At 41.0% G+C, this 23,563-nt stretch overlaps 1 protein-coding gene and 1 long non-coding RNA gene across 2 annotated transcripts; both read left to right on the top strand.

The window, feature by feature from the left end:
* Nucleotides 186-22,971, top strand: LOC8080717 (putative disease resistance RPP13-like protein 3). Its single transcript, XM_021454328.1, has 3 exons — nt 186-578; nt 6,044-6,250; nt 20,175-22,971. Exons 1-3 carry the CDS (start codon nt 319-321, stop codon nt 22,657-22,659), a joined length of 2,952 nt encoding a protein of 983 aa, XP_021310003.1. The 5' UTR covers nt 186-318; the 3' UTR covers nt 22,660-22,971.
* LOC110432968 lies at nt 16,502-18,027 on the top strand. Its single transcript, XR_002450315.1, has 2 exons — nt 16,502-16,561; nt 16,713-18,027. It is a non-coding gene; the product is annotated as an uncharacterized LOC110432968 (long non-coding RNA).

A 23,563-nucleotide genomic window follows, 5' to 3' on the forward strand; every position in this document is an offset into this window, starting at 1 on the left:
GGTCTGTTTTTTTCATTGGAGTTGGGTCTTAATTTGAGCCCCTACTTTTTTTTATCATAGCATGTAAATAAAAGTTTAAGGGCTTAATTTAGGGACTAGAGCTAGAGTTGCTCAAAATGACTAAATTTTAGTTGACTAAAATTTAGCAAGAGAAACTAAATAGACCCAAGTCTATACTTTCCGGTCAACGGCTCCTGGCATCTATAAGGCACCCCTCCTTGGCCAATGCTGAGCATCTTTCTTGCTACATATCTAGCTACTTGAATCACATAACTAGCAGCAGCTCGATCTCTGGACTGCTGGTAGGGCAGCTCCAGGATGGCGGATGCCATCCCGCTGTTGGGGAATCTCCAAGAGGTGGTGGTGAGCGAGGCGAAGGCTTTAGTGGCGGTGAAGGACGACATCCGTGGCCTCCAGTACCGGCTCATGTGGTTGCAGGCCTTCTTGCGGCATGCCAATCGGCGGCGACGCGACACCTCCGACGAGCTCCTCAGGGAATTGCTCAAGCAGACCCGTGATGTGGCCTTCGACGCCGAGGACGCCATTGACGATTACTACCTCAAGGTCGACCTTTCTAGGTATATATACCGGCCCGGCCCTGCGCTTCGCTTTTAATTATTTCTTTTCGACAAAGTAAGCTTGAAGGTTTTCTTGTATCCGTGAGAAGAAAACAACTCCTTATGATGCAAAACTTCTAAGCCTATAATTTTGTATTTTTTTTCTTTGTAAGAAAAGAACTCCAGGAAATAAAATGAAAAATAGAGGTTTTCGTTAGTGGTGCTTGACTTTATTTTCATTTGCTCGAGTTGGCGCACTTAGCCAATAGAACTGGTTGGAGCTGTGCTTTCCTTTCTTTTGTGTTGGTTCCATTTCCATAGAACAATCAGTCTCTGATCTCAAAGAATTTGCTTGATTCAATAAAACTCTCTTCCCCACAAAAAAAAAAGACAGAGTGATAACTAAGATCAAGTGCCAAAAAATGTTTATAAATATGACATAACGTACCAATAGGCTTTCAAATTTTTTGGAAATTTGCACAGCTCTGGGTCATGTTGTGTGTTTATTGCATGCAAAATTTGACACTAAAAAGCATTTTTTTTACGAGTTAGTATAATCTACGCCACGGTGATTTGCTAAACAGAATTTTAGTATCGTATCACTAAATTTGTTCATTTTGTTATAGTCCTGTAACGACACTTGAACAAAGAAATTTTAGAACATTTTTCACCTCAAGCTGTGCAAAATTTTAACTATTTTTGAAAGCTATAAGCTAATAGGTAGTATCTTTTTGCAAAACTTTTACCATTATTAATTATTCATTCATTAGAGCAAGATCAGTAATAAAGCCATGTACTTGGTTATAAGACAAGTTATAAGAGCTCAAGTCATATAATAGTTGTCTCCTATTTATTTATAAAGTAGTTTATTATTATTATTATTATTATTATTATTATTATTATTATTATTATTATTATTATTATTATTATTATTATTATTATTATTATTATTATTATTATTATTATATGATATCATGTCTTTCTTTTCTCTTTCATACTCCTCTTCACATACATTATTGTTTGGGCCCATATATGTCTATGCTTCTGTATAAGCCATGTACTTGGTTATAAGACAAGTTTTTTGTAGCTTGGTGCTAGAATAAAAACTAAGCTCTCTTCTCTCTTCCACATGAGCAAAAATATTGACTAGCTTAACTATAAGTCATTGTTGTACTTGCTCTTATGCTGCATTAAACATGACCCTGCCTTGTGCTTGCCCATGTTGCATTATCGTCTGCCTTGTTTAGTTCCTCTTCTAAAATTTTACAGCACATCTCATCAAATGTTTAGACACATGCATAATGTATTAAATATAAAGTAAAAAATAATTAATTACACAGATTGTGTGATTACTTTGCGAGATGAATTTTTAAGCCTAATTAGTTGGTGATTTGACAATAAAGTGCTACATTAACATGCTATGCTGATAACAGATTAATTAGACTTAGAAATTCATCTCGCGATTTACTAACAAATTCTGTAATTTTTTTTATTTTTCTATTAGTATGAAATACCTCATACGATACCTCTATGTAACATCCGATATAATACCCTAAAACTTTACTCTTTACACGCTGAAATTAAACAAACATCAATCATTGTACCTAAGTTAATTCAGAAAAGAAATCTGAAAAGGACAATTTGATCGCAACACTACACCGACCGTGGTGCCGCTCCTGGCTGTGCGACTCGTGAGGCCACCGCCGTGGGGGATTGTGACGTGTGACCGTGAATGATAATGACAGGTCTATAGTCTATTTGGATCTCATTCAGAGGAGTATAATACTAATTAGATAAAATAATCTCTAGATGATTGTGAGTTAGGGTATAATATTACAATCAACCATGCTCAAAAAATATTTCAATTAACATGCTATTAAATTCTTATAATCTATCTCAAACTTACTAATAAAAAATTTAATTATAGATGAATGGCTAATTGTACAATAGCTATAATCTGGAGCCCTGATAATCTAGACTATTATAATCCATAATTTGGATTATTATAATCAAGTTCACAAATTCTCAAGGAGACGTAGTAAGCCACCAGAGTCATTGGTGGAAATGTCACCCTCGGTGAGTTCACATCTTCTTGATTCAATCTTGCCTGTCAAGTTCCATTTTTGAAAATTAAAAAACGAAGTGACGAGATTGCGCACCACAAACGTGGTCATTTGTGATAAAGACTAGACAGGCAAGATTGAATCAAGAAGATGTTTCCTTTTGGACGCATTATATATCGCTGCTACGAAGAATACTTGATCTCTCTCTCTCCATTCAAAACTAAAGGAGAACAAAAAAAATCTATTTTTGTAAAACAAATCTTATTGTAAAATTTATGTACAGTACCTTGTTGAATTAACTGATCCTCACGTTATTTTTATTTTCTTTTCTCAGCCCCTAACAAATATTTCTTAGTTAACATTTTGAAATTCTAACACCTAAATTAGAAGAAAAACATGATAATATGAGTATAAAGTATTTGAAGTATGGAATACTATATAAATAATTAATTTAGATTAAAGAAATAAGTAAGAAAAAAATACCTAAGGCCTCGACCTAAACTCTGAAGCAACTGACTGGTGATCATAATTTACAAGAAGGCAAGAACCGTCGTCATGGAGCTCTACCTAGTTGCCGCCGCAGTGTGTCGTTCTCCGGCAGTCCAACTCTCTGTGAGTCCGCAGCAACGCAGCTCGTCGCCTCTGACTCCGCGTGTGTGCATCGCAAACTCGAGTTGCAGTCAGAGTGAGGCGCGGCTCCTCGCCTTTTCTCTGGCCGAGGGCCAGGGTGAAAACTAAGAAAGAAAGCCAGAAAGGCTAACGATCTTGGGACAGCTAGCCAGCTCTCTACCTCTCTTCATGTTAGTTTACTCATACCCAATTGACTATAGGGTCTGAAGGTTTGTATACCTAGGCTTGAGCCCATTGCGGCTTGGGCCCTCGGCCGTCGCACCCCTTGCCACCCCCATAGCGCTGGCATTGTGTCTTAGATAGATATATGAATGGAGTATTAAATATAGACTAAAATAATAAATTATACATATTATGACATCTTGCGAAATAAATCTTTTTAAGCATAATTAGTTTATGATTTGATAATGTGGTGTTACAGTAAACATGTGCTATAAATTTATCTTGTGGAGTACCGAGGACTTCTATAATTTGTTTTATTATTATTATCCAAACACTCCATGTTACACTCTTATAACTCTTATATAACAGCCATGTGACACCTCAAAATTTTACACTCTGAATTTTAACAAGACCGCATGTTTCACTAGCTCAAAAGATTCATCTCCCCATTTACAGGAAACCTGTGCAATTAGTTTTTGTTTTCATCTATATTTAATGCTCCATACATGTGCCGCAAGATTTGATGTGACGGAGAATCTTAAAAGTTTTTTGTTTTGGTTTGAACTAAACAAGGTCACATTCTAGTAGATGATGATGATGACGATGATGATGATGATGATGATGATGATGATGATGATGATGATGATGATGATGATGATAATAATAATAATAATAATAATAATAATAATAATAATAATAATAATAATAATAATAATAATAATAATAATTGTATCTTTAAATAAATTTATTATAAAAATATATTCAACTAGCTGAAACCCTGCACAGTTGCGCGGGCTAGGGTAGGTTGATTAAAACAGTAAAACAATTATATATATATTAGAATTTTGAATTAACTGAACTGACTGGTAAAAAGTAGGCTGACAAAACAAATGATCTTGGACATGAGGACAAATATTTCATAATTCTAAACTAAATACATTCCATAGAGTACCTACAGGTATATTAGAGGGGAGTTCTTATTTGATTGGATCCCTATTCAACAAAAGTATATTATAATAATAACATTGTACCAAGCATGCAGGATGTATCGCACAATAGGAGTTAGGCCATGTTTAGTTCACGAAAATTTTTGAATTTGGTCGCTGTAATATTTTTATTTCATTTATCAATTAGTGTCAAATCATGGATTAATTAGGCTCGAAAGATTAATTTTGAAATTTTTGTGCGAACTGTGCAATTAGTTACCTTCTTATCTATATTTAATACTCCATTGATGCATTCAAAGATTCAATGTAATGGAACGAAAAGATAATTTTTGGAACTAAACAGGACCTGGCTAGATAATGATGGGTACTGTTCATACGTATGAAGTAGTGTTGATGTGAATGGCGTGGCACTGTTCGGGTAGTACTGTTCATGTGCATGGCACAGCACCGGGTATGTGTATGCCGTTCATTGTTTATGTGCATGGCGTGGCACTATTTATGGGCATAGGGTCTATGTACTGTTCAACGTGAACAGTAAATAGGTCACTGACAGGAAGCATAGAAATAAGGGTAAAGGGTAGATAATTCATCTAATGTAATGATACTAATTATACAACATAAGTATTAATATTTTTTAATATATATTTGATCAAAATTAAAAAAATGTTTGACTTTGTCGTGGGGTTGTAACTACGACAGTCATCATATTATTCAACGTGGGTCAATATGTGTGTCTCTATCAGCTTTGAGAACTCAAAACATTAAAAAAAAACACAAGGAGTTTATTCCGGTTCAGACCTCTAAGCAGCCCTACGTCCAGTAGCGGGTATTCTTCATGCTGGGAATGCTTGGAAAAGAAGGTTCACAATTGAGAAATCGAGAGACGTACAGGTGCAGAAGGAAGCGCTATGCTAGTCTGTGATTAGTCTCTCCGATCAACTGTCAAGTTCTGGTTGGTAGATCCCTTCTATAGGAGTACATGCCTTTCCTTATATACTGGGAAGGCGATAGGAGTACAAACCAGGTGGTTTCGTATATATATGGCTTCTCGCCATGGGCTTCGGTCTTCTTTTCTTAGCGTCGTCGCGTCCTTGTTTGTCTTGTGAAGCTAGGGGCCGACAAAAACACAACCACTCCGTGACTCCTCTGTTGCAGCATGGTGCTGACTAACAAGTGTCATCTGCTGCAGCAATGCATTTCCTAGGGGAGTCCTCTCCCGGCGCATGCAATGTTCCTCCTTCTGCCCTGGGGGCTGCCAAGCGGGCCCGGACCCTAACTTAGTCGTCCCAAAACATCAATTTCTTGCCAAATCTAGTTTTAGTCTGGCATTGACCACATTCGCCTTAAAAAAGACCCGCTCTCATGAACAAACACATAACCACGTACGAGCACAAGTCCACGTATACATGAGCGTATCATCATGCAACAATGCCAAACCACCGTATAATATCAAAAGCATATATAAGCGATGCAAACACACTACTTGTACCCAAATTGCAATCATTTTGCAATGCTAATTTCATGACATGATCTCACACCAACCTCTTTTGAAAACAAATAGTTGGGCACTAATCAAGATCTGGCACAACACCCCTGTTTGGCTAGCAACCTTTGCCTATTGGTAGTTTTAAAATTTCTGCATGATTTGAGATTTTATTGAATATATGTTTTTTCTCTTTTAAAGGTCTGCAAGTTGGAGCCAGTCCATTGTTCGGTTTTTCTCTGGATTCACTGAGCAAGTAAGCATGCGACACAATCTGTCAACAAAGATCGCAGAGATCAACTTAAGGCTTGAAGATATCTTTAACAATAAGGAGAGATACAAGATTGAAGCTGCACCAAATGACTTTCCATGGAAACCTTCTACGAACATCTCCGAGGCAAAAAAAATGTAAGTTCCCACGGCACTACTTTTAAAATTTTAGTTCAAAAAGTTGAGTGTCAGTAAAACTTTGTTATGAACGTTCAAGCACGTAATTCAATCCCTCAAACTGTGTCAACATATGCGTACCTTTATCACATCCTGATCTGCACAAGATATAATCATATAACTTAAGGATACACATTAGTTTTGCCAACTACTATAGCCTTGATTCCATCATCATGATCTTGGTTCTCTTACTGCTTTTAGATGGGCATGTTTCTAGCCAACAAGATGGTATATCTAATCACTAACAGAGGTTAGATCACTCCAAAAGATTAGAAATGTGTTTCGCAAGGTTATTTGCACATCACGCACAGTTGTTGGTGGCCCTTTTAAAGTGTTCTCATTATTTAAGAGTAGCTCTTATGTAATTTGGAGGCTTCCTAGCAATAAAACAAATAAGAAATGATTCTCAACAAGACAGTAGCATATAAAAAATTATGGCATGCTCCCTCAGTCTCAAAAGAAGTGCACGTCTCGCTTCATCAGAAGTCAAACTTTTTAAATTTTTTTAACTAAATATATACAAAAATTACATATATTTATGATACATAATAAGTATCATTAAATTGATTATAGAATATACTTTCGTCATAAGCCTATTTATATATAAAAATATTAATACTATCATATACTCCTATAAAGCTAAACTCCACTACATATTTCTCTCAACATGCAAGCTATCCAACTAAATAACCCACTATCACACACAATTAAAAATCCACTAGCTCATGCAATTGTAGTGTCCACGTCAGCAAGTCACTATATTTCTCTTAACATACAAATTGTTCAACTAAGCAATACACTATCACTCACAACTAAAATCCACTAGCATACAAATTGTAAAATATCCATGCTGTCGGCAAGACACATAAGTATTTTGTTTGTCCACTTTATCATGTCACATAATCCATCGTATTTCTGCAGCAATGCGCGGGGTGTTCTCCTAATTTTCTATATACTTAGGACCTGTTTGGTTTTCCCTGCTTTAGTTACTTTATTAGGTACTAAAATGTCAAAAAATTGATTAAAAAGGAACTAAAGTACTCCCTCCATATACAAAAAGAAGGTCGTTTAGGACAGGATTTAGCATACCAAGGAATGATTAATTAGAGTGAAGTTTTTCCTGTTTGCCCCTAATAAATAGAGCGTCACGTGCATTCCTTTCGAAAAAGATCACAAACCAGCTGGCATCTTGAGGTGGGAGGCTGGTGCGCAGGGTTCGACTCCCCTTGACCCCAAATGTTTTTTGGCTGAATTCTGACTGTTTCATCGTATATTTTCGTCACTGGTGCTTTTTTTTTCTTTTTTTCGGCTAGCGGAGTCCGGCACCTCTTGCGATGCGATGGAGTCTGTCACAAACTCGAGCAGTGAGTCTGAGGCGATCTGCATGGCCGGCGAGTGTTGCGGCGAGCATGAGCGCGAGCGTCGCAGCGAGCGGCGCGACGAGCAGTGCGAGTACGATGAAGCCATGCACGCGACGGAACGGCGAGGCGCAAGCGGCGGCGCGGCAAGTAAGACGGAGAGCACGCGATGGAGTGGCGTGCTGTAACACCCTAAATTTTGTTCTTTTAGAAATAGATTTAATTTTGAATTTTTGTGCTCATAAAACATAGGGGAATAATATTTTTCAGTAAATTAAAACTTATCATAGGGTTTAGTAACATGTATGTGCACTTATGCTGGAGCATTTATATTTTTGTACTGTGTAACTTTGAGTAAAGTTCAAAAGTATTTCAAAACTGATTTTTAAAAGGGACTTGAAATGGCGTTGGAATAAAAGAAAGGAAAATAGAAAAAAAAAAAAAACAACAAAACCTTTCTCCTCTTCCCCCACTCATTCTGGCCCGAAGGCCCAGCACTCCCCTTTCCCGCGCGGCCCAGTTTCCCCACCCCGGCCCACTCCTTTCCAGGCCCGCAGCGCGCCCCTCCTCTCTTCCTTCCCCCTTTCTTCCCTTGGCTCGGCCCAGTGACGCGGCCCAGGAGCGCGTGTGTTCCCCCCCTCTCCCCCTGTTCGGCTGACGAGCGGGTCCCTCTTCTTCTCTCACTGACTGGTGGGACCCGCATGTCAGCGTCTTTTCCCCTCCTTTCCTTCTTCTCTAGCGTGTTCGCCCCGGACTCCATAACCGAGCGGAGCTTGGGTCCGCTTCTTCCGGGATTTGATGCTGGGACTCCCCAAATCAAGCCCTATAAAGCTTTGTGGTCTCGCGGCGCACTCCCCTTTTCCATCCATAACGTTAGCGAAGCCCTAGATAACTTCTATCGCCGCTCTCTGGATCTCGCCGAGCTTGGGCAAGACACCGTCGGTGAGTTCGCGTCCCGTGACCGTTTCAACGAGTTCGGGTCCTTGCCAAGCTTCGCATCGAGGTAACGAAGCCTTCAAGATCCTCCGCTAACACTCTACCCCGTTCTATTGTACTCACGTCGACGCCGAACCGGTGCAGGGAGCCATCGTCCGCCATTCCGCGTGGTCGGCCCTCTCCAAGCCCTTCTCGCTCGCGATTCTGCCCTAGGTGAGCTCGCGTTAACCTCCTCTAGCCCCCCATACTCTCGGTTTTGTGATTGGTGCACCAAAACGCGGATTAGGCGAACTCCGGCGAGGCTCCGGCCTATTCCGGCCATGGCGCCACCGCCAGGTCTCTGTGCACTGCCGGCGACCTCTCTCTCTCCTCCTTAGATCTAATTTGAGCCATTCAGTCGTGATCGAACGGTTAGAAATCAAGGATACCCTTTCGGCTGGTAATTTTGCTAAAGAGACCCTGTAAAAATTGAGTGCTAGCCCGCAGTCCTTTACGTGTTTATAAAATGTGTTTTGCCGATTTGAAAACGTAATCTATCTCAGGTTAAATGAAAAATACGTTTTCTCTATTTACAAGTTTGCCACTGAAACTGTTTTACTCATAAAATGCTCGTTTCAACTCCGTTTTGACCCATTCAAATTGCGTTGGATTCGTATTAATGATCTCTACATGTTAGTAAAATTATTTACTCAGTTTGAAACTTTCTAATTTCATGATCCTATTTAATTAATTATTTATCTATAGGAAATCTTAGAAAATTCATATCTTCTCCGCTTCAACTCCGATTTTCGTGATCTTTACGTCTGTGAGATCGTAGCGATGCGTAGAATCGTTTTACAAACTTTTCATACTGTTTTTATATGAATGGTGTACTGTTCTAATTGTAGCTTTGTTTGCTCGTGTATGCTTTCTCCGATTGTTTGTGTGATCGATGATCGAGTTTAGACGGAGAGCAGTTTCGGTGATCAAGATCAAAGCTTTGGCAACAAGTGAGACTAGCAGAAACAAAAGGATAAGCAAGAGCATTTGGATTAAGGCAAGTATAGCATTTGGATTTTATTTCTGTGTCCATGATCGTGTGACTAGATTAATGTTAAGTAATAAATGATAAACATGACTTTTTAGCCACTTGATGATTTATCTGTAAGTGATAACCGGGACAACAGTGCAACCATGAGGGCTATAATGGCTCTGGCTTTAGTTAAGTATGAGTAACTTTTCTAGCTCGTTAGCGGTTACCCGTTGTGGCGCAATTGGGGAATAGCAGACCGTGGATTCCTGCGGGTGAATCACATGGACTGACTAATGAAACCAAGCGGCCCTAACTTGTTAGACGAACCTTTGAAAGACTTCATAGTGATCCCTGCCGACCTCCCTAGGAAGGGGGTTAAGAGACTAGCTACCTCGGGCGAAAGGGTAAATCATGACTCATGGGTAAAGATGTGCAACCTCTGCAGAGGGTTAAAAACTAGTATACTAGCCGAGCTCACGGTCAGGAGCGGCCTTGGGGATTCTTGCTGCGACGATAATGATTCCTATGTGTTAAATATGCTCATTATTTATTATTTAATGCTTTACATTATTTATGTCACATTGATCATGAGATTGTGAGAGCTATACAATCTAGCTGCTATACTTGTGGAGTTCGACATGGACTCACTCTTGCTATTTCCCCCATACTTCAGGAGATGTGTTAGGCTTGTGATCAACCAGTCAGTTGGATCCTGTAGAGTGAAGTTAATACCCGAAGTTTGGAGTTATCTTCCGTTGTTTGCTCCTTAAGGTTATCTCTTTTATACTAAGTACGTTATATAATTTATGCATTGTCTTTTGATATTACCCCTTATTTGTAGCTATATATGAGAATTGACTTCTAAAACTCATATATAGTGTATATCTGGTTTTGTCCTTAAAATCGGGTATTACAAAGTGGTATCAAAGCAATGCTGACTGTAGGACGCAAGCCTAGTTAGAACTGGACGTTTTGGCATGCTTCCATCTTTGCTTACTTCTTGCTTTTCGCCTTGACCTTGATAGTTGCTAAAAGTTATGCTTACCTCTTGCCTAGTCCTTTTATAAAATCTTGTCTCTATTCTAAATCCTCTCTCTTTGTCTCTTTAGATGGATCATAACGAGGAGACCTTTGACAAGAAGGAACGAAAGCACCCAGATTTTCCAACCGTAAAAGCATTCGACATGGAGAAGCTTCTAGCCATGCAAACACAAGTAGTGGAAGGAATAACTCAGAATAAGAACTCTCAACAACGTATCTCAGGACCCGTGAGGAGACAAGTAGCAGAAGCTTGGAAAAATATGAGAAATCATGGAAGCGTTGGGAGTAATACATCAGGATATCAGGATCAATGCCACTGTTGTGAGCATTATGGTCTTCCTTGTCTTCGGAATATGTCGTCTAAGAAGGAAGTTAAGACAAAACCAACCTGTGTGACTAATGAGGATAAGAAGAGGAAGGCAAAAGCACTAGAGCCGAGATTGGGAAGTGATCAACACCCAAATCCCAAGATGTCACATGTAGCTTCAAATTCTCGTCAGGAAAACTCAAACCTTGGAGATGAACAAATTCCCCAAGCTAATCCCACTGCTCATGAGGTATGCATAGATGGGTGGACAATTACTTATAGAGAGTTTCAACCTCGGAGGATCAAGCAATGTAGAAAGAAATCTAACCAGGCAAAGATAAACCATCAGAGTATGCAAGTTGATAACACACCGAACAACACTTCAGTGGAAAATAACATCACAAAGGAACCAGCTAAGAGAAGGTGTTACCACTGCCAACAAGAAGGACATTATATAAGCTCTTGTCCACAAAAGAAGCAACAGATGCATCGTGAAGATAACCACACTAAGTCTAAGATATAGGTGCCCGTGTCCCCTGGTGTAATAAAAACGCTAGTAGCGAAAGTTGAGTTTGTGTGCCTTGTGAACCTTTAATGCTTAATTGCTTGTTATTATGTTTATGTTTGATTTGGATCTTTGTAATGAGTGTAATGATTTTGTGAAGTCCTTCACAATTTCATTTAGTTTATAGAACTAAGGCATACGGAGTAATGACATAAATAGTTGGGTTTGGTTATATCCTGTTTCTGTCTTTTGCTGATTTCTGGAGCAGTCTGCAATAATCACAGTGTATATCAAGATCTGGTCGTGCAAAGTTTACTAAATTTTTTTTTTGGAAACAACTAGACTCCAAGATCTTTCCCTGACCACAAGAGTCACCCTCATAGCTATTATGGTTTAGAAGTTACAAAAATCACAAGATGATACAACTGTGCTGCCAAGAATCTGGATCAGTTTTGGTTGCTTACTGTTTGAGACAAATATAGCTATAGAATTTGAAAAAGTTTTCTATAGAAAAGTTGAATACAATTTACTATTCTTTCCAACAGTATAAGCTAGAACTAATTTGGATTAGTAGAACCTGAGATATGACATTTACACTTGGATGTTTCTGTTCTATATCAAAGTCTGGACAGTTTTGGTATTCCCTATTTTCAGCCAAGTTAAATTCAGAATCTGGGCAAAAGTTGTATACCAAAGTTGTAGAGGGTTTCATAAGCTTTCCAACAATATAAGGATCATCTCCAGATGTGTTAAGTAGCTCAAGATATAATTTTCGGAATTTACTGCACCTTTGCTGAGACATTATCAGGAAGGATATTATGGTTGGTTGTTTTACCTAAGATTAAAGACAGAATCTAAGGAGGTCTTCTACATGAAAGTGGTAGAGAATTTCATACGTTTTCTAACGGTATAAGCTATAACTCTGTTGGATTAACAGAATAAGAGTTATATGTATTTTACTACGCCGGTGTTTTTATATCATGAGAGAAATTCAGGATACCTGCTTGTTCTACCCTTACACATAAGTTCTTTGGGATGTTAGAGGTTCTCACTGTTAGTTAACCTGCTGGGAAAACATGCAAGCTACCTTCCTTTTGTCCCCTAGTTGACTTTTCTTAAGGGGGGTAGCCTAGTTAAAGAAGTTACAACGAGAAGGATTGACTAGTGTTGGATCATACGTGAGTATCACAAACGCTAGGTAAATTTGTTTTGGATCAAGAATATCATCTCATTTAGAGAATATCAATGGAGGTATATGTCATTGCTGATACTCATGGAATAAGAGTTGTGTATGAGGATCAGATGACACCAAAGGCTACAAAGTTACATATACAATATGAGAGTGAAACAACTTAATTGCGATAAAGGTACCAATAGATGGAACTTAGTGTTGAAACCAACCCTGGATTAAGAGACTTGGTACAAGGAATTTAAAATACTATGATGTGTAGCGTCTAAAAAGGACAGGAGAACTAGTCCCTAGTGTCCCCAATCAATCTAATTTTAAGGGGGGTAGTACCTTGATATCACGAGTGATGCATTTTAAGACTAGCTTGGAGTGATAATTGTCTTCTAAGATATTCTATGGTTATGATCATCTATCCTTGCCGTGTTACTGACGTTGGTCACTTGATGACAGGGAGTGTAGTGTCCCATGAATCCGGAGCACAATATGACACCTCTCATGGATAGGTGGGAAGATTATGATCATCTTGCCTTTGAAGAAAGATGCTATGAGTATGACAAAGCTGAGTGTTATCAAAATAATATTGAGGAGCAAGTTGACAATGAATCAAATCAAAATCCACAACGACGGAAGCGTAAAAGGAAAGCTCGTAAGAAGCCTGCTCTCGGAAATAAAGTACAGCGAAATTATATCAATGGAAGACTGAACAATGTGGATATGCATAACATTCAAGGAGCCACCAAAGTGGTGGGAGGCTATATTCAAGTGGACTCAGTACTAGTTTTTGCTCTGTTTGACCGAAGTGCTTCGCATTCTTTCATATCCACTGACTTGGTAAAGACAATCGAACGGGTGAAGTGTCCGACGAGAAAGCCTTTGTTAGTTCAAACCCCAATGGGAGAAATACAGGCAGATCAGGTTTGCTCAAATATCAATCTTGTCATAAAGAAGGAAAACTTCACTGTAAACCTCATTGTGCTAGAGTCACTCAATATTCCTTTGGTTCTTGGCAATGGATGGCTATGTGCACACAAAGCAGTGATCTATGCTACCCAGTGGAAAATTTTCTTAACCGCACCATCAGGGAAAAGAATTGAGTATCAAGGTGGCCCACTCCTACCTGAGGAGGCATACCCATGCTAAGTTATCATGTCGTTGAGTTGTATAAGTCAAAAAGTTGGTAGACAAGATGGATTTTAATCAGCTATGAATAATAGACATTTTATGGAAGTTTTGTTTACAAGTTGTGATCCCCGAGACATAAGTGATTACATTGGAATACAAGTTGTGAAGTTGAATTAGATATCAAGATCTTGTTCTTGTTTCTCTTTTGGAATCCGTGTCTCTTCCGAATCTCGAGGACGAGATTCATTTTAAGGGGGGTAGATTTGTAACACCCTAAATTTTGTTCTTTTAGAAATAGATTTAATTTTGAATTTTTGTGCTCATAAAACATAGGGGAATAATATTTTTCAGTAAATTAAAACTTATCATAGGGTTTAGTAACATGTATGTGCACTTATGCTGGAGCATTTATATTTTTGTACTGTGTAACTTTGAGTAAAGTTCAAAAGTATTTCAAAACTGATTTTTAAAAGGGACTTGAAATGGCGTTGGAATAAAAGAAAGGAAAATAGAAAAAAAAAAAAAAAACAACAAAACCTTTCTCCTCTTCCCCCACTCATTCTGGCCCGAAGGCCCAGCACTCCCCTTTCCCGCGCGGCCCAGTTTCCCCACCCCGGCCCACTCCTTTCCAGGCCCGCAGCGCGCCCCTCCTCTCTTCCTTCCCCCTTTCTTCCCTTGGCTCGGCCCAGTGACGCGGCCCAGGAGCGCGTGTGTTCCCCCCCTCTCCCCCTGTTCGGCTGACGAGCGGGTCCCTCTTCTTCTCTCACTGACTGGTGGGACCCGCATGTCAGCGTCTTTTCCCCTCCTTTCCTTCTTCTCTAGCGTGTTCGCCCCGGACTCCATAACCGAGCGGAGCTTGGGTCCGCTTCTTCCGGGATTTGATGCTGGGACTCCCCAAATCAAGCCCTATAAAGCTTTGTGGTCTCGCGGCGCACTCCCCTTTTCCATCCATAACGTTAGCGAAGCCCTAGATAACTTCTATCGCCGCTCTCTGGATCTCGCCGAGCTTGGGCAAGACACCGTCGGTGAGTTCGCGTCCCGTGACCGTTTCAACGAGTTCGGGTCCTTGCCAAGCTTCGCATCGAGGTAACGAAGCCTTCAAGATCCTCCGCTAACACTCTACCCCGTTCTATTGTACTCACGTCGACGCCGAACCGGTGCAGGGAGCCATCGTCCGCCATTCCGCGTGGTCGGCCCTCTCCAAGCCCTTCTCGCTCGCGATTCTGCCCTAGGTGAGCTCGCGTTAACCTCCTCTAGCCCCCCATACTCTCGGTTTTGTGATTGGTGCACCAAAACGCGGATTAGGCGAACTCCGGCGAGGCTCCGGCCTATTCCGGCCATGGCGCCACCGCCAGGTCTCTGTGCACTGCCGGCGACCTCTCTCTCTCCTCCTTAGATCTAATTTGAGCCATTCAGTCGTGATCGAACGGTTAGAAATCAAGGATACCCTTTCGGCTGGTAATTTTGCTAAAGAGACCCTGTAAAAATTGAGTGCTAGCCCGCAGTCCTTTACGTGTTTATAAAATGTGTTTTGCCGATTTGAAAACGTAATCTATCTCAGGTTAAATGAAAAATACGTTTTCTCTATTTACAAGTTTGCCACTGAAACTGTTTTACTCATAAAATGCTCGTTTCAACTCCGTTTTGACCCATTCAAATTGCGTTGGATTCGTATTAATGATCTCTACATGTTAGTAAAATTATTTACTCAGTTTGAAACTTTCTAATTTCATGATCCTATTTAATTAATTATTTATCTATAGGAAATCTTAGAAAATTCATATCTTCTCCGTTTCAACTCCGATTTTCGTGATCTTTACGTCTGTGAGATCGTAGCGATGCGTAGAATCGTTTTACAAACTTTTCATACTGTTTTTATATGAATGGTGTACTGTTCTAATTGTAGCTTTGTTTGCTCGTGTATGCTTTCTCCGATTGTTTGTGTGATCGATGATCGAGTTTAGACGGAGAGCAGTTTCGGTGATCAAGATCAAAGCTTTGGCAACAAGTGAGACTAGCAGAAACAAAAGGATAAGCAAGAGCATTTGGATTAAGGCAAGTATAGCATTTGGATTTTATTTCTGTGTCCATGATCGTGTGACTAGATTAATGTTAAGTAATAAATGATAAACATGACTTTTTAGCCACTTGATGATTTATCTGTAAGTGATAACCGGGACAACAGTGCAACCATGAGGGCTATAATGGCTCTGGCTTTAGTTAAGTATGAGTAACTTTTCTAGCTCGTTAGCGGTTACCCGTTGTGGCGCAATTGGGGAATAGCAGACCGTGGATTCCTGCGGGTGAATCACATGGACTGACTAATGAAACCAAGCGGCCCTAACTTGTTAGACGAACCTTTGAAAGACTTCATAGTGATCCCTGCCGACCTCCCTAGGAAGGGGGTTAAGAGACTAGCTACCTCGGGCGAAAGGGTAAATCATGACTCATGGGTAAAGATGTGCAACCTCTGCAGAGGGTTAAAAACTAGTATACTAGCCGAGCTCACGGTCAGGAGCGGCCTTGGGGATTCTTGCTGCGACGATAATGATTCCTATGTGTTAAATATGCTCATTATTTATTATTTAATGCTTTACATTATTTATGTCACATTGATCATGAGATTGTGAGAGCTATACAATCTAGCTGCTATACTTGTGGAGTTCGACATGGACTCACTCTTGCTATTTCCCCCATACTTCAGGAGATGTGTTAGGCTTGTGATCAACCAGTCAGTTGGATCCTGTAGAGTGAAGTTAATACCCGAAGTTTGGAGTTATCTTCCGTTGTTTGCTCCTTAAGGTTATCTCTTTTATACTAAGTACGTTATATAATTTATGCATTGTCTTTTGATATTACCCCTTATTTGTAGCTATATATGAGAATTGACTTCTAAAACTCATATATAGTGTATATCTGGTTTTGTCCTTAAAATCGGGTATTACACGTGCAGCGATGGAGCGGCGTGGAGCGCGGCTTTAAGACATGGAGGACCGACACACGTGCGGCCGAGAATCGAGGCATCTGTCGATGCGCGCTGCTCTGAGTTGTAAATGCACGTAGGGATCGAAGCGACAGGGGCAAACCAGTCCAAGGAACGGCCTCCGTTGATAGAACGACATCCTTTACGCAAACCACGTAGTGAGCCAGAACGAGTTTTTTTTAAGATACGGAGGGAGTAGTTTAGTCAAATTAGTACATCAGGAGTCTGCATTCATTAAGGGTAGTTTGGTCTTCGTTGAACTGTTTTTAATAGCCTTTAGTCACTTTTAGTCACTAGAACAAACTGAGGTGACTAAAGTTTAGTTATTCATTTTAGTAGCTAAATTTTAGTCATGTAAAATCAAACAGACCCTAGTTATTAAATTTTAAAAAGCTTAGCACCTTCATAAGTGAGATATGCACTTATTTAGTTATTTCTGCTTATTTAGGACAATTCCAAATCTGGAGCACATCCACCTTAGAGCATCTATTGGAGAGCTCCACGGTGAATCTGTGCAGGCGGCGTCATTCTGCGGAGCCCATTTGTGAGAGCTCCTTCTCCTTCTTTGGCCCACTGACAGCTGGGCCCGTATGTCAGAGTCCTCTTCCTCACCTAAGCAGAGCAGCACGACGGAGGTAGGGCCAAGAGCAGCCGGTGGCGGGGCTGGCGCGACCGGCGCAAGGCAGCCGTGGCCGGAGACAAGGCCGGAGCTACCAAGCGCGACCGGCGACGAGCTCGATGCGGCCAAGCGCATCTAGGGGCGTTGTTGGGGCGGGCGCGGCCTTGGCCGGCGCGAGTGCGGCCATGGTCGGCAGGAGCGGGAGCGGCGGAGCGACTAGGGGCGCGGTCACGACCGGCTCTAGCATGGGAGCAGCCAGGGGGCGCGGGAGCGACCGAGCGCGATCAAGGACAGGGCCGACACGGCCGAGTCTGCACGACCGATGGCGTGGACGGGGTCCAGTGCTACCGGCGCGGCTAGGGGCCAGCGGGAGCGGCCGTCGGTGGCCATGGCCAGTCCCGGCGAGCGGCAGGGATGGACCTGCGTGGCCATGGATGCGCTTCGGTGGCTTGCGAAAGAAAGAGAAGAGAGAAACGTACCGCTGTTTTCCACTATCAGGCCTTGTTTAATCACACATTTGGGTACCATAAACCGGGATACCCAAATTAAGAGAATTAAAAATGGCAAAAAGTAGTAAAAGCGACGCCCGATTTCTTGGGCTCGGGCGCAATTTCCGCCTCGCCATATGCTCCACTGCTTGTGCAGGCCCCCGTCAATTCCTTTGAGTTCTCTGCCTCGCCCGACCCCTTGGGCTCGGACGCAATCCCCGTCTCGTCCGACCCCTTGGGCTCGTGCGCAATCCCCGTGTCGCCCGACCCCTCGGCCTCAGGCGCAATCTATGCCCCGACCAGGCTCTGGTCTCGAGCGCAATCAACGCCTCGCCCGAGCCTCGGCCTCGGAGCCAGGCTTTCAATACACGGTGGCCGTACCTCTGACGCGACGTGCACCATGCCTTCTACGCTGCAGCAGGGCGCGACGGCCACTATTCTAACAACTCCCATCACTGTGGCGCCTTACCTCTGTCACTGTAATGTAAGGCATTGCCCGACAGTAAAAAGAGGAATGAGAGGAGATTAACCCCGCCACTGTAAACATACCTTGGCAGTCACTATTTCACTATTGTAGGATAAGCTGCAGTGCCCCAGACCCGACCTTCACGACCCGAACAGGGCTCGGCAACGCTCCACAGAAGACAACCACGCCATCAGCCATGCCCCAAGGACGAGGTGGCCGATCTCCACAGGGTCGGCACTGTTACTCCATCTTCTACCAGAGATAATTTACAGGCTAACACATGTAAAAACCCTGCCACATCTTGCGGCTATAAAAGGGGAGGCAGGGCACCCTTTAGGCATCATCGAACACAAGGCACAAGTATAGCTCACAAGCAGCACACACCACTCTACACACATAGAGACACGGACTAAGGACACTGAGCCTCCCTCCACTCACTTCCCAAAGCCAAGACCTGGGACTTAGCTCTATCTTGCAACCAGCTTGTACACCCCTACTACAAGCACTCTCGGGTGCAAGGCAATACAGACCCTGACTCTCTCACTAGACATAGGGCATTCGAGGACCGAACCAGTATAAATCATCTGTGTTCTCTTGCATCACCATTCGGATTTAGGGGGGCACGCAGACTCATCACTCGTTAGTGCTTGGACCCCGAGTCCAGACACCGACAACACAGACACCGACAACACAGTTTGACTGTAAATCACGAGACGAATCTTTTGATCCTAGTTAGTCTATGATTGGACAATATTTACCATAAACAAACGAAAATGTATAGTAGCAAAATCCAAAAAATTTTCACATCTAAACAATGTCTGAATCCATGAGTTTTTTGGAAAACCTTGAGTTCGTTACGGATCTGAATCGCCAAAGAGTGTGTGTAAAAAAAATCAAGAAACAAAGCTTCTACAGGACACATTGGTTACTTCAATTCCTTTAATAAAAAAAATTCTAGCAGTACATTAATATGGTCTCCAATATGACAATTTGAATGGTAATATAACTCAAACAGTCCATTTACGTCCTGCTGTTAATTGGCTAGAAAACCTTACTTGATGTACTTTCCTATTTATTTTTGTGCCTAGCCTTGTACCTTGTACATATTTTTCTATTATTAATACAAAATTTAGGAAGGGGCTCCCCGTCGACTTGTTCAAAAATTATATTTCCAAATATATACTATCTTAAATAAGAGCACTTACAAATTTCATTCTAAACAATGGTAGATATCCAAATTTCTCTAACTGTTTTGGTAGAGCTGTAGGTTTTTAGCTTTATCTCCCTTGGGGCAACGCCAAGAACTTGGCTAAAATTATCAGTCAAATTTTATTGTTTAACCATTTTGTAAATTAGAAAAAATCTTAAAAAAAGAAAAGATCCACACCATTCATGCTATTTTATAAAATCAAATAACTAGTGTTAGTGGTTGGTTACATATGGCTAGCAAAAATTAAGGAATAACTAACTTTCTATTTTACAAAATTAGATAGCACATATGTAGGAGCTTACTTTTTGCTATGCAAATTTTAAAATAGCTTTTATAACCAAAATAGCTAAGCTGGTGGAGTTGCTCTTGCCTGGAGCAATTTTTGTGAGAGTGCACGTGCACGATAGGGAGTAGGTGATAAGTAGATTATAAAGTAGTTCTGGTGGAAATCGAATAGGGATCGGTGATGGAAGAGGGTTTTTTAACCTCCTAGCTCCTAAGTAAATGGAGAAGCGATGTGCCCCCTAAATATACACTTTACATGTTCGTTAGAACTAATACTATATAGGTACTATGAATGAGTGAATTTCAAAAACTAAAGCCTTTGTTTTTAGGAAAAGACTAAAAAGATCATGTTTAATGTGTACAGGGATGATGTCCAACTATCTCCGATCAAACAGGAGCAGCTGGAGAAGAAGCTTGAAGACGCAGTTTTCTGTAACAGTAAGAAACGACTTGTTATATGTGTGACTGGGGAAGGTGGTGTGGGCAAGGCAACACTAGTCAGAGAACTATATGAAAAGCCAACAACCAAGTCAAAGCAGTTTGAACAAGCTTGGGTAAGCTTCCCACCCTATTTAAGTTCTTCAAGCATCCTACGGTTAATCCTTATGGAATTGGAGGAAACAGATGTTTGGTGTCCACGAGCATACGCAGAAGACAAATTGAGGAAAATATTGGGTTTGAACCGGTTCTTGTTGGTCATAGATGGAGAGGTTAGCAATAGTGATTGGAATGACATCCTTGATGTGTTACCAGAAGCTTACAACGGTAGTAGGATTATTCGTATCATGCAAGGTATCCATAAGAGGCCACCTGGTATCGATGAATGGATTGAGCTGGAATGTTTTAATAAAGAAAGAACCAGTAGCCTATTCAAACAAACGGTATGCATGGAAGAAGAAATTGAGGATGAGCTAAAGGACTTTGATGTTGTCCTGCATGGTATAACCAAAGGCCTTCCTCTTGCCATTGTTCTTCTGTCTGGCTTTATACAAACAAAGGAGTATCCAAATGAGTGGAAAGCAGTGCTTGAACACCTCGAGTCCAAGAAATCAAAAAGGCTTGACAGGATGCTTGCCATGTGTTTTGACGATCTCCCACATGACCTAAAATCATGCTTCCTCTACTTTGCTGCATTGCCTATGAACACACCCATTGAGGCTCGTAAATTGGTATGTATGTGGATGGCAGAGGGGTTTCTCAAACCAAAAGATGGGAGAACAATGGAGAAAGTTGGAAGAATCTATTTGAAGGAGTTGATTATGAGGCATCTAGTTAAGTTAGTGAAGACGGACAATGCCGGTGGTGGTGTTGAATTTGTGGCTGTCCACCATAAGGTCCATGCATTTTTACAGCACGAAGCACAAGAGGCTAACTTTGTGGATATTCATAATGGTGACGATATCCCTTCTTTAGCAACTACTCGTCGCCTCTCTCTACAAAATTGTACAGATAAATATGCTGCTGAGTTCAGCTCTTTGCCAAAACTACGATCCATCTTGTCCAATTTCCAGCTGGGAGATGTCGAAGATGAAGATGAAGATGACGAGGAAAGTGATGAAGATGACGAGGAAGATTCAGAAGAGGAAGGAGACATGGAGGCAGGGCAAAAGGTGGAAGGTGATGGGGATGGAGAGGTAGAGGAAGAGGGAGAAGAAGATGAAAATAATGAGATTGTGTTATGTGCAGACAATGAAAACAACAGGGAAGAAGTTGAGGTATTGCCATTATCAAACTTGCTTCAGTGTTGGGTGACAACAATATCAGGCTTGCTTCGTTTTTTTGAGGAATCATCAGGCTTGCTTCGTTGTTGTGGGATACAGGACAACCCTCAAGAGAGAACCAATTTATACATAAAAGAAATATTGCAAGTATCCAAGTTTCTTCGTGTCATTAATCTAAAAGGCAGCGAGATCGGTGAGAGCCTGCCGGCAACGATTGGGAATGTGGCACACCTGCAGTACCTCGGTGTCACTGCTTGTTCCTTGAGATATATCCCGTCGACAATTGGAAACCTTAAACATCTTCAGACATTGGATGTTCGAAACACATATGTTTACAAACTTCCAGACGCATTTTGGAGTATAACGACACTACGGCATGTATTTGGTGACGGCCTTTTCTTGCCTAAGCAGGTGGGTGACTTGAAACACCTGCAGACACTTGAAAGCATAGATCCTGACTTGGATAATGGTTGGGACAGCAATACTTTTCAGAAAATGGTTCACCTTCAGTCCCTTCATGTTTGGGATTCTGATTACAATGGTGTTAATGCACAGGCTCTATCTGCTCTTATTGATAAAGCTATTCTCTTGGAACACCTAGACACCCTAACTCTTGAAGTTAGTAACATCCCACTGGGTGTGTTCACCAGGTCTTCCCTGAGGCGTCTTCGTACATTAGTATTAGAAGGCAAGTTGAACATGGAGAGACTGAAGGTGTCACAGCAAAGATTTTATTTCCCCAACCTTAGCTTCCTATCATTGGCAAAGACAGAGGTGTCACAGGACTTCATCAACAAGCTTGGGAAGCTGCCTTCACTCACGACTCTAATATTGGATGAAGACTCCTACAGTGATGATCAAAATCAGCTTATATTCCTTTATGGTGGATTTAGAAGTCTTACAAAGCTGGTACTTTCTGACGTGTCAATTTTGAAACTCGAGATAAAGAAATATGCACTTCCAGAACTCACAGATTTGGTGATTGTGTGGTACCCTGAAGACATCGAAATTAAGGTACATGGTGAGCGTGAGTTTGTGAAAAAAATTGAAGAAAAGGATGAATACCTTTATGGTTGTATCACCCAAGTTCCAATTGCTCCAAAGAAAATCGGTCAGCGTCCAGCATGAAGCAACGCGTGGCTAGCTAAAGATCACAGGTAAACTAAGACACCAATATATAGTGCTACTTGCTGTTGTTTAGATTTGCCTGTTTTGTGAAAATCATGAGCTCTGTCATGAGTTTATTAGTGTGGATGTGGTGGCAGATTCACAAGCCTACATAATAATTGCATGTATGTTATGTATATATATTATGGAACCTGCAAAAAACATCTGCACGTACGTGTATTATGGTGTGTACTCCTAATAAATTGTAAAATAAGTGAAAGAAAAAACTTGTGGACCATGGAGGAACAATTATTGAATGCTGAAGGATGTTTTTGGTTTATGAAATGTTGTTCTTTATACTCTGTTTTTCATTAGAGAAATATAATCACTTGTATAGCTACCCTGTGCATCCATGACATGAAAGCATGGGTTTGTCTTTTTCCTTCTGTACATTCTTATCTATATACTCTATAAAGATAAATCTTACTAAGCTAATTATCTTACACCTCCTTACGCCACGTCATCATCCACTTCTCCGACTGCCGCATGCAATTAAGTGTCCACTCACAAATAGTTTTAGTAGTGGATGCAGTTACCTACATATGACTATGCATGCATACTGCTAGTATTATTCTCTCACGTGACTTCCTGTCTTTCTCTTCTAAAACTGACTACTAATAATCAAGCTATATATATATATATATATATATAGATGATTCAATAGACTATAATGAGACCATATTTCTATTCTTCCTTCATACCCGCATCAACGCTCGGGGAATCCTCCTATTTCTATCTATTATTGTGCTAAACCTCAAATTTACTCCACATAGATCGACTTGGAGGTATGGTTAATTAGTATTGAGTAAATTTCACTGTTGGGCCTTGAATTTGTCTCTAGTCCCCAGTGGTCTTAGACTTGCAT

Source organism: Sorghum bicolor, chromosome 2 (assembly GCF_000003195.3).
Source record: "Sorghum bicolor cultivar BTx623 chromosome 2, Sorghum_bicolor_NCBIv3, whole genome shotgun sequence".
Lineage (NCBI taxonomy): Eukaryota > Viridiplantae > Streptophyta > Magnoliopsida > Poales > Poaceae > Sorghum > Sorghum bicolor.